Genomic DNA, 12671 nt, shown 5'->3' on the forward strand with positions numbered 1-12671 from the left:
AAGAAATAAAAAGTAAAATTGCAATCCTGAGTTCTACAACTTAGACAGGATTTAAATCAAGCAGTGTCTCACCCTGATGGTATAGTTCCTTAATACACAAGCTGGGATTCTCCTTTCCAACCTGGGACCACCTCCCCAGTTCAGTCTTTGTTCTCCACACGTTTCTAGGTGTTTAGTTGTGGGGGAGACAAATGATGGTGTCACTTCCTCTCCTTTATAAGTTCCTCCTCGCAGGAAAGATCTTTTGCTATGATGTGAGTCAAACAGTCTCCATTGTTTATGTGCTGTCTCTGAGAGGTCTCCATTGTATACAATTCCTGGGGTAGTCCTTGTGGGAGTGTATTTCCTTTAATGGGCCATCACCAGTGTGTCTAGCTGCCCCATTGTTGTACCGGAAAGGCTGATTGTGGGTGTTTCAACTTCAAACAACATATTTTAGTAACATACACATAGCAAAACTTTGTAACTTCACATACTATGACAGAACATACAGTCCAACAGTATATTAATATTCAACAGATCAAGCCTTTTAGAATACCACCTCAGAAGGCATACTTTGTACAAAAAATATCATAATCATATCATCATGGTAAATATGGGGGTGCCAGAGTGCTGCTTTGGGGTACAGAGTGTCACAGGTATCCCCCTTTCAATCAACACACCAGAAAGGAATAAGGATACTACACTTCTGTTGCCATCTCAACCAAGTCGCTAGCACTCACTATTGGTGAAAGCATAGAGCTGAAAATTATTCTTGCTAATTTCCAGTATCAAATAAGGATCTGGAGAAAATGTCATAATTCTACTACCTGTATTTGTTTTAAGATATTTTTATCCTTTTGTTTGGATTTTAATTTCAAATGCATTTGGATAAAAGTTAACTTTAAATTAATCCCCCAAAATGCACAGCATAGGAAACATATAGGAAAGTGGTATCAACTAATGAGTTAAGCTCCCACAGAGAGAAGCTGAATGATAAAGATTTTGTTTTAAGCTAAAAATGTGTCTTAAAAAGAACCAGAGTCTCTGGTACTGGTCAGTAGCAGAAGCTGATGGTACTGAGTGAGGCCCCAAGGCCGGTCTAATAAGGTGTGTGTTTTCTTTTCTTACCAGAATAAGTTATCTTGATACTTATGGGGGTTTTACATTTTTATACTAAATTTAGGATGAAAAATTACTCCTACCAGGAGAAACAATGGCAACAATGCATGGGAGGGAAATATAGGCTGCAATGTAATGCCTAATAATGGTCTGATTAAATCACTGAATTGCGTCATCTGTGTGATCTGGGGTCAGGGATAAGGAGAATAATGGATCTGGCACAGGTGGAGAGACATGTCCATTAACCCGAGCTTGTCCCATTGTGCTAGCAGCTACCGGGTCTAACGTTTAGCAGGGCGGGTGGAGGAAGTAGCCACTGGCTTCGGTTTTGCACGGACTAGTAGTATTGGGGGGGAGGGCTGTGGCGAGTTGGCAAAGCGGCAGGGTATTATTGTAACCTAGCACGCAATTGGGTGAATTTGGTGCCCGGGGACAGCACCCCACTGAAACCCTCCACCTAGCCCCAAAGCAGGAGCCACATCGGCAGCAGTAAGCGCAGCCTCCAGCGTAGCGCCCAAGCGTCTTCCCAGCTCCCTCGCTATGCTGCCAATGCGCCTCGCCCTTGCCCTGGGGAGCTGACCGGTTACTTCAGATGTCCAAAGCGGGGCCGCCCCTCCGCGGAGCCAGTCAGCAAGGGCGCCGCGGAGCGAGGGCCCCGAGCGGCAACGTTTTGGAAGGGGCAGTGTTGGGGCGCGGCTGGCATCCAGCGGGGCTTTCCCTTCCCGCCCAGCCCGGGGCCGCGGGGGCTGTGGGGATGGTCACGTGCCGCGGGCGTGCGCTCGCTGGGCCCCGCTGCTGCCCGTCGCGGTCAGTAAAACCAGCGCGGCGCCTACGGGTTGCCACTCCCGCTCCCGGCTCCCCCCCGGAGCGCTGAGTCGCGGTGCCGCCCCCACGTGGTCGCCCAGGCGGCGTGCGGGGCAGGCAGGCTCGGGCAGGGCTGGGCGAGGGGCGCTCCTCGCCGCGCGGGTTCCTTCCCCCGGGGCTGGGCGTGCCGCCGCCGCCCGCCCGCCCGCGGAGCACTTGCCAGCCCGGCGCGAGACCCAGCCCGGCGCGGCGGACAGGCGCGAACCGTGTCCCGGGGGCGAGAGCGGGCCTGGGGCGCGCGCCGGGGCTCTGGCCGTGCGCTCGGCGAGGGCGCGGCTGGCGCCCACTCCTGCGCCTGGCCCGCTCCCCGGGGCTGCTGCCGCCCGGCGCTGGCAGCGGGGGCGTGGTAAAGGCAGGCGCGGCCGCGGACGGGACGGGGCAGGCGGCAGAGCCCGGGTCCGCGCAGGGAACGAGGCGCGGCAAGGTAACGTGGGAAGCCTGGTCTCGCTGCCGTCTTCCAGCCTGCGCAGCTGGCCCGGGGACGGGTCGCGCCGGCCCGTTATTATTACTCCCTGTGCTGGGGTGGGGGAGGCTGAGCGAGAGAATTACCCTCGTAACAGCCCGCAAAGGCTGAAACTTGCCAATGCTGAGCGGCTCAGTGGGACTCAATGGGGGATGCTCTTGCCTGTTAAATGGCCATTGCAGCCCTCTTGTATGCCCGGGGGGGTTATTGCATAGCATGTTACAGGGGAGAAACGCAGACCTATATTTCTGCTTTTGCCCCCTTTGCTTTTGTGTGAGGGTTTGGGGGTTTTCCCTTGGTTCTCTTCAGTGGGGTTTTTGTTAATATAAGAGGGAAATTGTTGAGACTTGGTTGGGAGGGAAGAGGGGGTGGCGTTTTTTTGTTTTTGTTTTTTTTTTAAATTCCATATTAGTGAACCAAGATTAGTTTTTGGTTGTATGTATTACTTTCATTTGCGTTTAGACAATACCTCAGAATAGTTGCTCCGCAGTTTTATGCATCTGTTTTTTTTCCTGTGAATTCAGCAAAATCAGTGTGTTCAGAACAAAAGAAACCTCTGTAGCTATGTTATTAACATTAAACTAAAGCAAACACAAATTTGATAAATCTCAAGACAGAAGTAAATTTTGAACACATGCAATTTTCCGATTCAGTTTTAAATGTATTTACTTATTGCATTTGAACTAGGAGAAACATCTTTTGAAACTGGTAAATTATTTTTAAAATAACCAAAAATGGAAAGAGAGAAGCATTTGAGCTAAGGACAAGAAATCAGTGGAAGTTCTCCTTGAACAGCAGCATATGGTCTTATTTCAGAATTTAAACTCTTACAATAGTTGTGTGTCATAAATATACTGCAAGTATCAGAGTTTGTGTAACTGGGTATTAGAGGATAGTTCGTTATTCTGTTTAGAAATATACTGTGATTTAGGTTAAAACTTTCAAAAGCATCTAGGTCCCATTTTCAAAAGTGCCTTAAGTACTAGGAACCTAAATGTCATTGAAGGTTAGCAGCTTCCAAAGTGCCTATGTTGCCTTTGGAAACGACATGGGGCACTCCTGGAAACTTTACCCTTTGTTTCAGAGTAGCAGCCGTGTTAGTCTGTATCCGCAAAAAGAAAAGGAGTACTTGTGGCATCTTAGAGACTAACAAATATTAGTCTCTAAGGTGCCACAAGTACTCCTTTTCTTTTTATCCTTTGTGCGGGTCTTTAAGTTAAAAGTAACCTATTCCTTTCTCTGTTGCTAAATCCAGGTATTAAAAAAATCAATCAAACTCTCCCCAGATCATGAAATTGTTTTTGGGTGGGGGTGGGAAGGGAAGCTTGTCTACATGACACAGCAATGCAAACTGATTTCTAGACTGCACCAATGTGTTGGTGTAATAGGATGTGATATGTAGAATGTATGTTTTAGGTGTTGGGACATGTGAAAAGATGCCTACTTGTTATGCTTATAAGAAGCACATGGGATTTTTTTTTTTTTTGTAGGGGAAAAGGCAATACGCTGCATTTATTGAAGATCCAACAATTAGCATATGCATTTAATTATACACATACACACACACACACATGTTGTCCCACCAGTCGATGTTACAGTTACCAGCATAGAGTCCGGATCATTCTAGTGGCCAGCTAGGTTGATCACGGGTAGGTAGGAGCCGGGTTTTGTTGGTTGTGACACGGTGCTTCGGGGACGTTTTGGCAGGACAAACCCAAAGTTTTGTGGCAAGGCACCCTGTTTATATAGTGATCTTTTTTTTTTTTTATTGGGACCATTGAGTTTTGCACTCCTATTCTGTAATTAATAGTTGTCTTGACAAGTGCTTGTTTTTTTAATTTTATTTTTATTTTTTATTTTGTTTTTTAGGGAGTTACCCCATGCTGGTTTTGATTACAGCTATTTTGTTTTTATTGATAAGTGCATGTTTTATTTTTAGAGTTGTTAATTTGCCCTCCTCTGACATCTCAGTAGGGCGTGTTGCAATTTCCTGGTGCTCTTACGACTGTTCTCGGTTCCTTCTTAGAACATTTGGTCTAGTGATGGCTTTTCACTTATTTTTTTAATACACACACTTTTTTTATTTATACATAACACAGAATTGATTTACAGAGAGCATTTGAACAGGAACATCAAATTGCAATGCAAGAGAAAACAATTATTGCATTTTTTAACTTATTTTTAAAATACTAAACCTACAACAAAGTGGTGACCCTGAAAGGTCTGTTACTGCCTTGAAATTAGCTCAGATACAGATTCTGGCTGATGCGTCTTTACCGATGGCCCATTAGGCCATTCCTTTCTGCTTTCAGAAAGGGTGGCTGGCAGAATATGGTCAAATTATATACCAAAAGGTTTAATACATGCTACTTTATTATTTTTTATTTTTTTTTAAATTATACAAAATACAAACCTAAAATCCTACTACTACATGCTTTTCTGTCAAGGAAAGAGAACAGCCAGGTAAAAAAGGTTGATCGGCAAACTGATCAGGTAAACAGCTTGGTAAACAATCAGTTAAACAGCCGAGTTTAGCAAACTAATCTTAGTGTTAGGCAGGAAAGTATAATGAATAGCTTTGTAACAGTGTATTTAAGGCGAACACCTGAATGCGTTTGCATTTAACCCTATGCTGTGCCCTTTTTTGGTGGACTGACCACTCACTGAAGCAGCAAATAAATGACACACTTCTTCAGCTCAAGAGTCTGTCTGTGAACCGGTGCATTCTGGGTAGTGGGGAAAAGAACTGGTCAACAGTTGGTAATTGGCCTATGTAGACCCTGCTGGAGCGAATAGTTTGGCCTGCTGTTTAAAAGTTCTCTACTGTGAGACCACACCCCTGCAGTGTGCATGTTCTGTGGTGTAGGCAAGCTCTAAATATGATAATTTCTAAACCAATAATAAACAGCACAATATTTTGGTGGTCTGTCTGATTTTTGAGAACTTAAGCCCAACTTTAATTTGTGTATGTTCCTCCATTTCTGCTCAGAAAGAGGTTCCATTTATTGTGTCCAAATACTGGAGAGGAGGAGCTATCATTTTCCCCCTCCCCCCATCTCTTCCATTTCTCATTTTACTCCCTGCCCACTCATGTTCTCCTTCCATGTTCTTCCAGTCCAGCTCCTGCTTCCCATATTTTTGCTCCCTTTACTTCAAGAACGTCCTTCTCGTACATTCTGTCTCTCCATTCCCTACTCCCAAGATCCCTTGATCTTCCTTATGGCCATCACCCATTCCCCTGGCTGTGTTAGTCTCCTTCTCTGCCCCAGTCCACATTCTGCAACATGACCCTCTTAGGGCTTGTCTATGTGGGGAAATTGACCAGTATAGATAGAGTGGATTAATTACACTAGTCTGCTATAACTATGCAGGTCAATTTCCCTGTGTAGACCAGCCCTTAGCCTCCTTTCTGCACTTTTGCATTCCCTTCTCCCTTCAGTTTCCTATCCAGTTCTCTAACAATAGAGCCGGGGTGGCAGCCATCTTTACTAGAGGCAGCATCATATGAAAAGCTACTGGGAAAAAATGGCAGCCATCTTGATTGAAGGCAATCTGGCTTCATTCCTGCTTAAAGTAATGAGCTATTGAGGCCATTTTGAGTAAGGGTAGATATTCACAAAGAAGCTGAAGACAACAGGAGATCACTAATCTGTCTCAAAAAAGACCACCAAAAATTGTGAGGCTTGTGATAACATCAAGAAGGTTGACTACTCTGCCCTTTATCAAGTATTGTTCTTCACTACAGGTTTTGCAATGGAAGATGTTTTGTAGATAAAGTATAGCAGATATTATACAGTTTGGCCTGCTATTTAAATGCAGTTGATTTCTGTCCTGCAAGTGGTGGTGGTATTCGCAAATCTTTTTTTGTTTTCTTCTCAGCCTATGATAGAGACCAAGGAACGGAGAGGTAAGCGTGGTTCGTTTGGATCCAATCCTACAGTCTAACTCATATGAGTAAGGGCTGTAGGATAAAGCCCTTTTATTAGCTACCTTTGCATAGTAGTGTGTTGTACAGAGAAATAGTAGAGATTTAGAATAAGAAATTGATTCTCACTGGCACTCATTTTCATATATCACTGTCAGGTTTCACCAAGAGCTCAGCCTAAACTGAATTTTTCATCAGAGACTGCATAATAAATTCTCTTATCTTCTCCAACAGAGCTGGAAGGAAAAATTTCCCCTGAAAATAGGGGAAAAAAAGAACTTGTTAAATTGCTTAGCAGCTTTACTCTGGAAACATCACAAATTGAATTCCATTGCAATGGCAGTCTGAAATCCTCACAGACTGGATCTTTTTTAAAAAAAAAAATTCTCCATCGTATGGTACGTAATAATGCTAGAACTTCTAAATGTTTGTAGTTATTACAATTTATAACACTTTTCAAGAAAAGCTAAATGTAGCTTTATTATTTAATAATAATTTTAAATTATTTATTAATAATAATTATACAATAAATTAATAAAATTAATAAATAAAATAATAAATAATTATAATAATTATTTATTTATTATTATTAAATAATATTATTTATTTTTTTATTGAATTTTGAGAGAGTGTTATACCTAACTAACTTCCTGTACTGAAAGGTTCAGGCATTCAGATACCATGGGTCCAGATTGTGATTTCACAGTTTATCTGCAGAGGGGATCCTAGAGTGTGGTTGCCCACGTGTGATCTAGGACTGATGCAGATATGAGTGAATGGCCCAAGTGTGACTATTTTCCAGCCTCATCAGCTTATTCTCTTCCGGCTTCAAGGGGCACCAGGAACCATACTTATTTATGGACGCTGTTACAGTGAGCACTCAGCAGGAAGCACTAGGGGAGAACTAAACCAGGGCTAATCTGAATGTTCAGATTTAGATTTTAAACCAGATGGACAGTGTGTGTAACATTATTTAGAGATTAGACTCGTCACTTGAAATTGGAATAAATATTTACATAGTGCAAGAAACAAAGGACTTAATTTAGTGAAAGAGCAAGTGGCTGTCAGACACCTCAGCTAAGTTACCTTCATTCTTGCAGTTTCTGATTCAAGTTGCTAATGTGAAAAAAACCAACAACTTGGCTCTCTATACTTCTATGAGTTTTATTAAAAGAACAAGCAGATATGAAAATTAAATTTTCATATCTCTAAGACGAAAACAAGTAGACATAGGAATTAAAACAATACAACTATCAAATCAAGGTCAAATTGAAGTCCAGTCAATGAGTAGCAATGATATTTGGCTCAAGTCATCATTTGGTGAAATTAATACAGTGGGTAATCAAATGACATTGATACAACAAAGAATTACTTTCTATTGAACCTGCAACAGGAGACTGAAGGAGGTCTTGCTTAGTCTAACCATCTCTCTTCTCCCGCCCCCAAAATAAAAGATATTGCTCATGGCAGTGAAATCAGTTTAGTTCGGGGTTCTCAAATTGGGGGTCAGGACCCCTCAGGGGGTCATGAGGTTATTACTTGGGGGGTTGTGAGCTGTCAGCCTACACCCCAAACCCTGCTTTGCCTCCAGCATTTATAATAGTGTTAAATATGTCAAAAAGTGTTTTTAATGTATAAGGGGCGGAGGGTCGCACACAGAGGCTTGCTATGTGACAGGGGTCACCAGTACGAAAGTTTGAGAACCACTGATTTAGCTGGTGAAGGACATAACTATCTGTTCTGGTTTTAGACCCCAACCAAGAGACCCTGAAGTGAGAGAATCATTAGCTAGTCCGAAGGAGGTAGATACCAAAGTGGTTTCTTAAATTACAACTTCAGTGCTCCTGCATGGTTTCTTCTTAAATCTCACTGTTGTTATGGTGACTAATAGTGTCCTCTTCTTACTCCCCCACCTACAAAGCATGAGAGTTTACCAACTGATTTCAGAACATAGGTAGTTACTAAAGGACGCTTAAAGCTTCAGATTATACTCTTCCTTAATTGAGGAAGCACTTGGAATGGTTCAAAAGCAGAATTAGGATTTAGGGTTTGGGAAGCATTCCTGGCACCGTTCCCAAGGTATACTCAATCCACACACTGACACCCTAATATACCAACAGAAACATTTTCCCATGAACTAAAGGTAGAAAACAGGAAAAATGAGATTGTAACAGGGTGGTCTGCCCCTTTAAGTCCCAGGGTGGGGGGCTAGGGAACAATCTGTTCTGTTCCAAGGAAGAGCCCAGCAGGCAGGTGCTGGGACTCATCAGACCCAGCTGGACAATGTCAGGTGACTGGGTCTGATAACTGCCACTAGATGATACAGAAGTGGGCCCCAGCTCCATTAGGTAGAGCCTAGGACCATTCTAATGCCATGAGAATACTTGCTTGTGACTAAAAGCCCAAGTTGCAGACCATGCAGTGGAGGACAGGATGGGCAAGGAGACCCTGGAGAAGTCCCTGTGCTGAGGGAAGACTCTAACCACGAGACTGCTAGTGGCCAGGGGCACAACCTATACTGGGGAGTGGGGCAGTTACATTGTGATGTTGTTTACACATTCTTTTTGTGTTCCAACAATAAACGGAGCCCTGAGGCAAGGGAGCTAAAGACTGACTTGGGTGTGGCTGTTTATTCCCCAGCTGGTGAGTGAGCTTAGCATTTTACAGAGACACTTGAGATAAAGGTTTGAGTTTCTTCTGCTTCATGCTTTTGTGACCTTTGACTTCATGGAGTAGGGTTCTGAGTGTTACTGGAACAAGGTGATGGAGAAGCTTGGTCATAGATCTTATCACCAGTGGGAGTCTCTCGGACAGGATCAGGCTAGCCGATGACCAGTCCTTTACCTCCTTTTCTCCTAGGTGACCTCCCAAAGGGAAATAGGAGTGCTCCTTTCAGATGTTGGTGGACTAGGACAGCGCACATGTGTCCACTTCGTTGGAAGGCAGGATACTGGGGTAGATGGACCTTTGGTCTGACCCATTATGGCCATTCTTATGTTCTTATGACCCTTCACCTTCATAGTTTTGTAGACATTTAGGTGATCCGTATGCACTGACTGCAGTCACTGTGGCCCAGTCCTCGTCAAGGTGAGCAAGCTTCGGCCTGAAGCCATTGCGGGAAGTCCTGTTCAGGATGACTACTGTCTGGAGCGGAGGTCCCCAAAGAGTGGGGCATGCCCCCCTAGGGGGGCATGGAGAAATGTCTGAGGGGGGCATGGTGGGGTCTGGGCCAGCCCGCACTGGGGGTGGGGAAGGTGCACCACCCAGCCCCTCCCCGCCCCCAGCTCTGCTCCGGTCCCACTCCCAGCCATGTCCCTGGCTCCAAGTGCCATACCTGGCCTAGGTCCCAGCCTTGGCACGGCTCCGCTCCATGCCAATCCCTAGCCCTGGCTGCTGGCTGTGGCTCCATTCCTGGCCCCGGGCCAAGGCTGGGGGTCAGGCCGGGAGCGGAGCTGCACCTGGCTGTGGGTCTGGCTGTCGGCCCCCACCACAGCCTGACTGTGGCTCCACCCCCAGCCTCAGTCCCTGGCCATGGCCCTGCTCCTGGCCCCAGCCTTGGCCCTCTTACCCCATTGGCGACTTCCTCCCCCCCACTTCCTGGAGCCACGGCCATGCTCCTGGCCCCGGAGGGTTGGGGGTCCGCAGATTGGAGTAATGGTAGGGTTGCCCAGTGTCCGGTTTTTGACTGGAAAGTCAGATTTTAAGGCGATTGTACAGTCTCCAATCAGAAGTATTGACCGGACACCAGAAGTCTGGTTACTGCAGTTCTGTTGTCACCCCTTCCCCTCCCCACAGCCAACCTAACGTCTCTTTTAACCCCGAGCACTGGCCCCAGAGCTGGAGGCCCCCCAGCTGCTAGTCCCAGCTAGCCTGAGGAAGGAACACTTCCTCTTCCTCTGCATGGCCCGCTCCCGGGGCTGGGTCAGACCCACCTTGGGAACCTTCCCTGGCTGCAGGAAGCTACCTCCCCCACTACTTTCTGCCCTCATCACTCCCTGCAAGCTCTTTGCCTCTGAGCTGCTGCTTCTGGACGGAGCAGGAGAGACATGGTCCTCTTCAGCCTCCTTCTTTCTGTTGAGTTGAGCCTTTGGTTGGGGATGAAGTTCGGGTAAAGAGTGAAGCCACCCACTCCTCGTGCTGGGAAACTGCCCTACCTTGTCTCAGCACCTCAGAGTTGTTTTGGTTTTTGGGCTTGGGGGATTGCTAAACGAAGCCCCTACACTTTCAATCTGAAGCCAATCTATCCAAGTGGCACATTAGGGCAAGACATTGTGGAGAATGTATGGCTGCAGTCCCATCGAGGTGCATGGGCTCTGCCTTGGAAAGCAACCGCTGCAACAAACGGAAGGATTTGTTTGCTGTGAAGCATATGCCAACAATGGCAAGTCAAAGCCAGTTTCCTTTCTCCTTCTGGCCCCCCCATCCATCCCATTTGTAACTGTATCTTGCTAGTATCTCCATTGCTGCTGGCGAGTCTGTGTTGTGCCTGTTTGATAGTGTATGTGCTGGTAAGTATTTGGTGCAGAAAATGTTGACCACAGCAGTAGTGTCCTGTTTTGGGAAATTGGAAAGTTGGCAACACTAGGCAAGATGGGGCATGACCCTCAAAAGTCTGGGGATCATTGGTCTGGAGAGATCACTGTTACGGCCACATGCCATATGGTTCCCCAGAATAGAAGCTAGGGCCCACTTCAGGAGACGCTACCTCAGTCTTCCGTCGGGGGGAAAACAGCCCTGGAGCCCATGTGGCATCAGGCTCTGTTAGAGGCCTAAGTTGTTTCTTAGTAATAGCTAACCACCTAGTCATGTCCATACTCTCACTCCTAGGGTGCTTTCAGCATTCTGGAAATAAACTAGCCTGTGGTAAGATGTTATGTCCTTGCATCAAGCAAGAAAATTAGTGAAATAACTGTGAGGTTTCACCAGTGTAAAAGACTGTACTTATACGCAGTAACGTTTGTCCTACAGCCAAAGAACTACTTTTACGTCTTACCAACACAAATTCTGTTTAATATTTCATTATAAGTTATACCAGCCCTAAATTGTCGTTTGGACTATTTCTCTGACAAGTCTCAATTCTGACTCAGAGTGGTGGAGGTGGCAGTGACGTTTTAATTTATAGTCTCTGCAAGGAGAAAAGTAAATCTATGATGTGGGAGTTGGACCCGCTAAAACAAAATATCAATTAGAATCCTGGTATCATGGTCCAAAACAGAACAAGCAAATTGCAGAGAAATGCTTGAGAATTTACACAATTAAAGCAACATTATTGCAGTGTTCTTTAATTGAAAGAATAAGACCTTGGTTCCAAAACTGGAACAACCATGTTTCTCGTTAGGCAACCAGATGTGATTTCTTCTCTGCCTATGAACAAGTGATCAGAACTTGTTTTTTTTTTTTTCCTTATTTGACTTTAAGATTTTCTTGGTTTTTAGCTATTTACTCTTCAAATTCCTCTTAGCCATACTCATGTCTGTTCTACATTTTACCTTCCGTAGTTGATTACTCATTGGCTTTACTCGGGCTGGATTTCCATTTTTTCCAAGGATACTTGTTTGGATTGAATAACATTTTTGTGTGGAGCAGGTGTTGTGCAAGGATTTGGCTACAGAGACCAGTGCTCATTCTCCATCATGGGCAGTGGGATTCTGGACTGCAGGGACAGATTAGGAAACTGCAGCAGACTCTGGTTATGTGGTGATTAATGCTTTGAATAAAGGAATAACCGTTAAATACCAGCTTTTGTTGCTTAAATGCAAAGAACACGCTCTTGTAACTTTGCTTTTCTCTTTGCCTTCCTGCTTGCTTGGTTTGTTTGTTTAGGTGTAGTACTTGTTCTGTCGGCTGTAGTATCAGACTGTTTCCTTCTCTATGCTGCCTGGGCACCAGTAGTGGGGTGTTGAGAGCTCAGGAGAGATGGTTTCCCTGCGCTGTTCTGGTGCCTGGCATCACAGTGACTAGCAACAGCTGGGAACAGCAAACGCAAGGGAAGTCCTGCAACCCTGGACTGGAACGTGCTCAGTGCAGATGGAATCAGGATTTAGCTACCAAACCCTAACAAATCTCTGAGTGTGTGCAAATTGATATTTTTCTAAGAATTTTAACTTAGCCAAATTTGGGTGGATTTTCACGAGCAGGGCCGGCTCCAGCTTTTTTGCTGCTCCAAGCAGCGAAGAAAAAAAAAAAAGAAAAACCCGATTGAGCTGCCACCGAAGAGGAAGAGAGGGAATGAAGGACCCGCTGCCGAAGACCCGGACGTGCCGGCCCAGTAACGCACTGAGTGCCGCCCCTTTCTATTGGCCGCCCCAGGCACCTGCT

The 12671-nt window shown here is 45.3% G+C and overlaps 1 protein-coding gene across 4 annotated transcripts in view; it reads left to right on the plus strand.

Moving 5' to 3' along the window:
- The first annotated feature begins 1848 nt into the window (after positions 1 to 1848).
- MRAP2 (melanocortin 2 receptor accessory protein 2) overlaps positions 1849 to 12671 on the plus strand; it is a 45665-nt gene continuing 34842 nt past the window's right edge. Inside the window, exon 1 of one of the 4 annotated variants that reach the window (XM_074948053.1) lies at positions 1849 to 1908. In XM_074948053.1, the coding sequence (XP_074804154.1) occupies positions 1856 to 1908 (53 nt within the window). In that variant the 5' untranslated portion in view covers positions 1849 to 1855. Of the gene's footprint in view, positions 1909 to 2280; positions 2390 to 12671 lie in introns of those variants that run through there. The other 3 variants (XM_074948057.1, XM_074948056.1, XM_074948054.1) reach the window with 3 other exon arrangements.

The sequence above is a fragment of the Natator depressus genome, chromosome 3 (genome assembly GCF_965152275.1).
Source record: "Natator depressus isolate rNatDep1 chromosome 3, rNatDep2.hap1, whole genome shotgun sequence".
In the NCBI taxonomy this organism is placed as follows: domain Eukaryota; kingdom Metazoa; phylum Chordata; order Testudines; family Cheloniidae; genus Natator; species Natator depressus.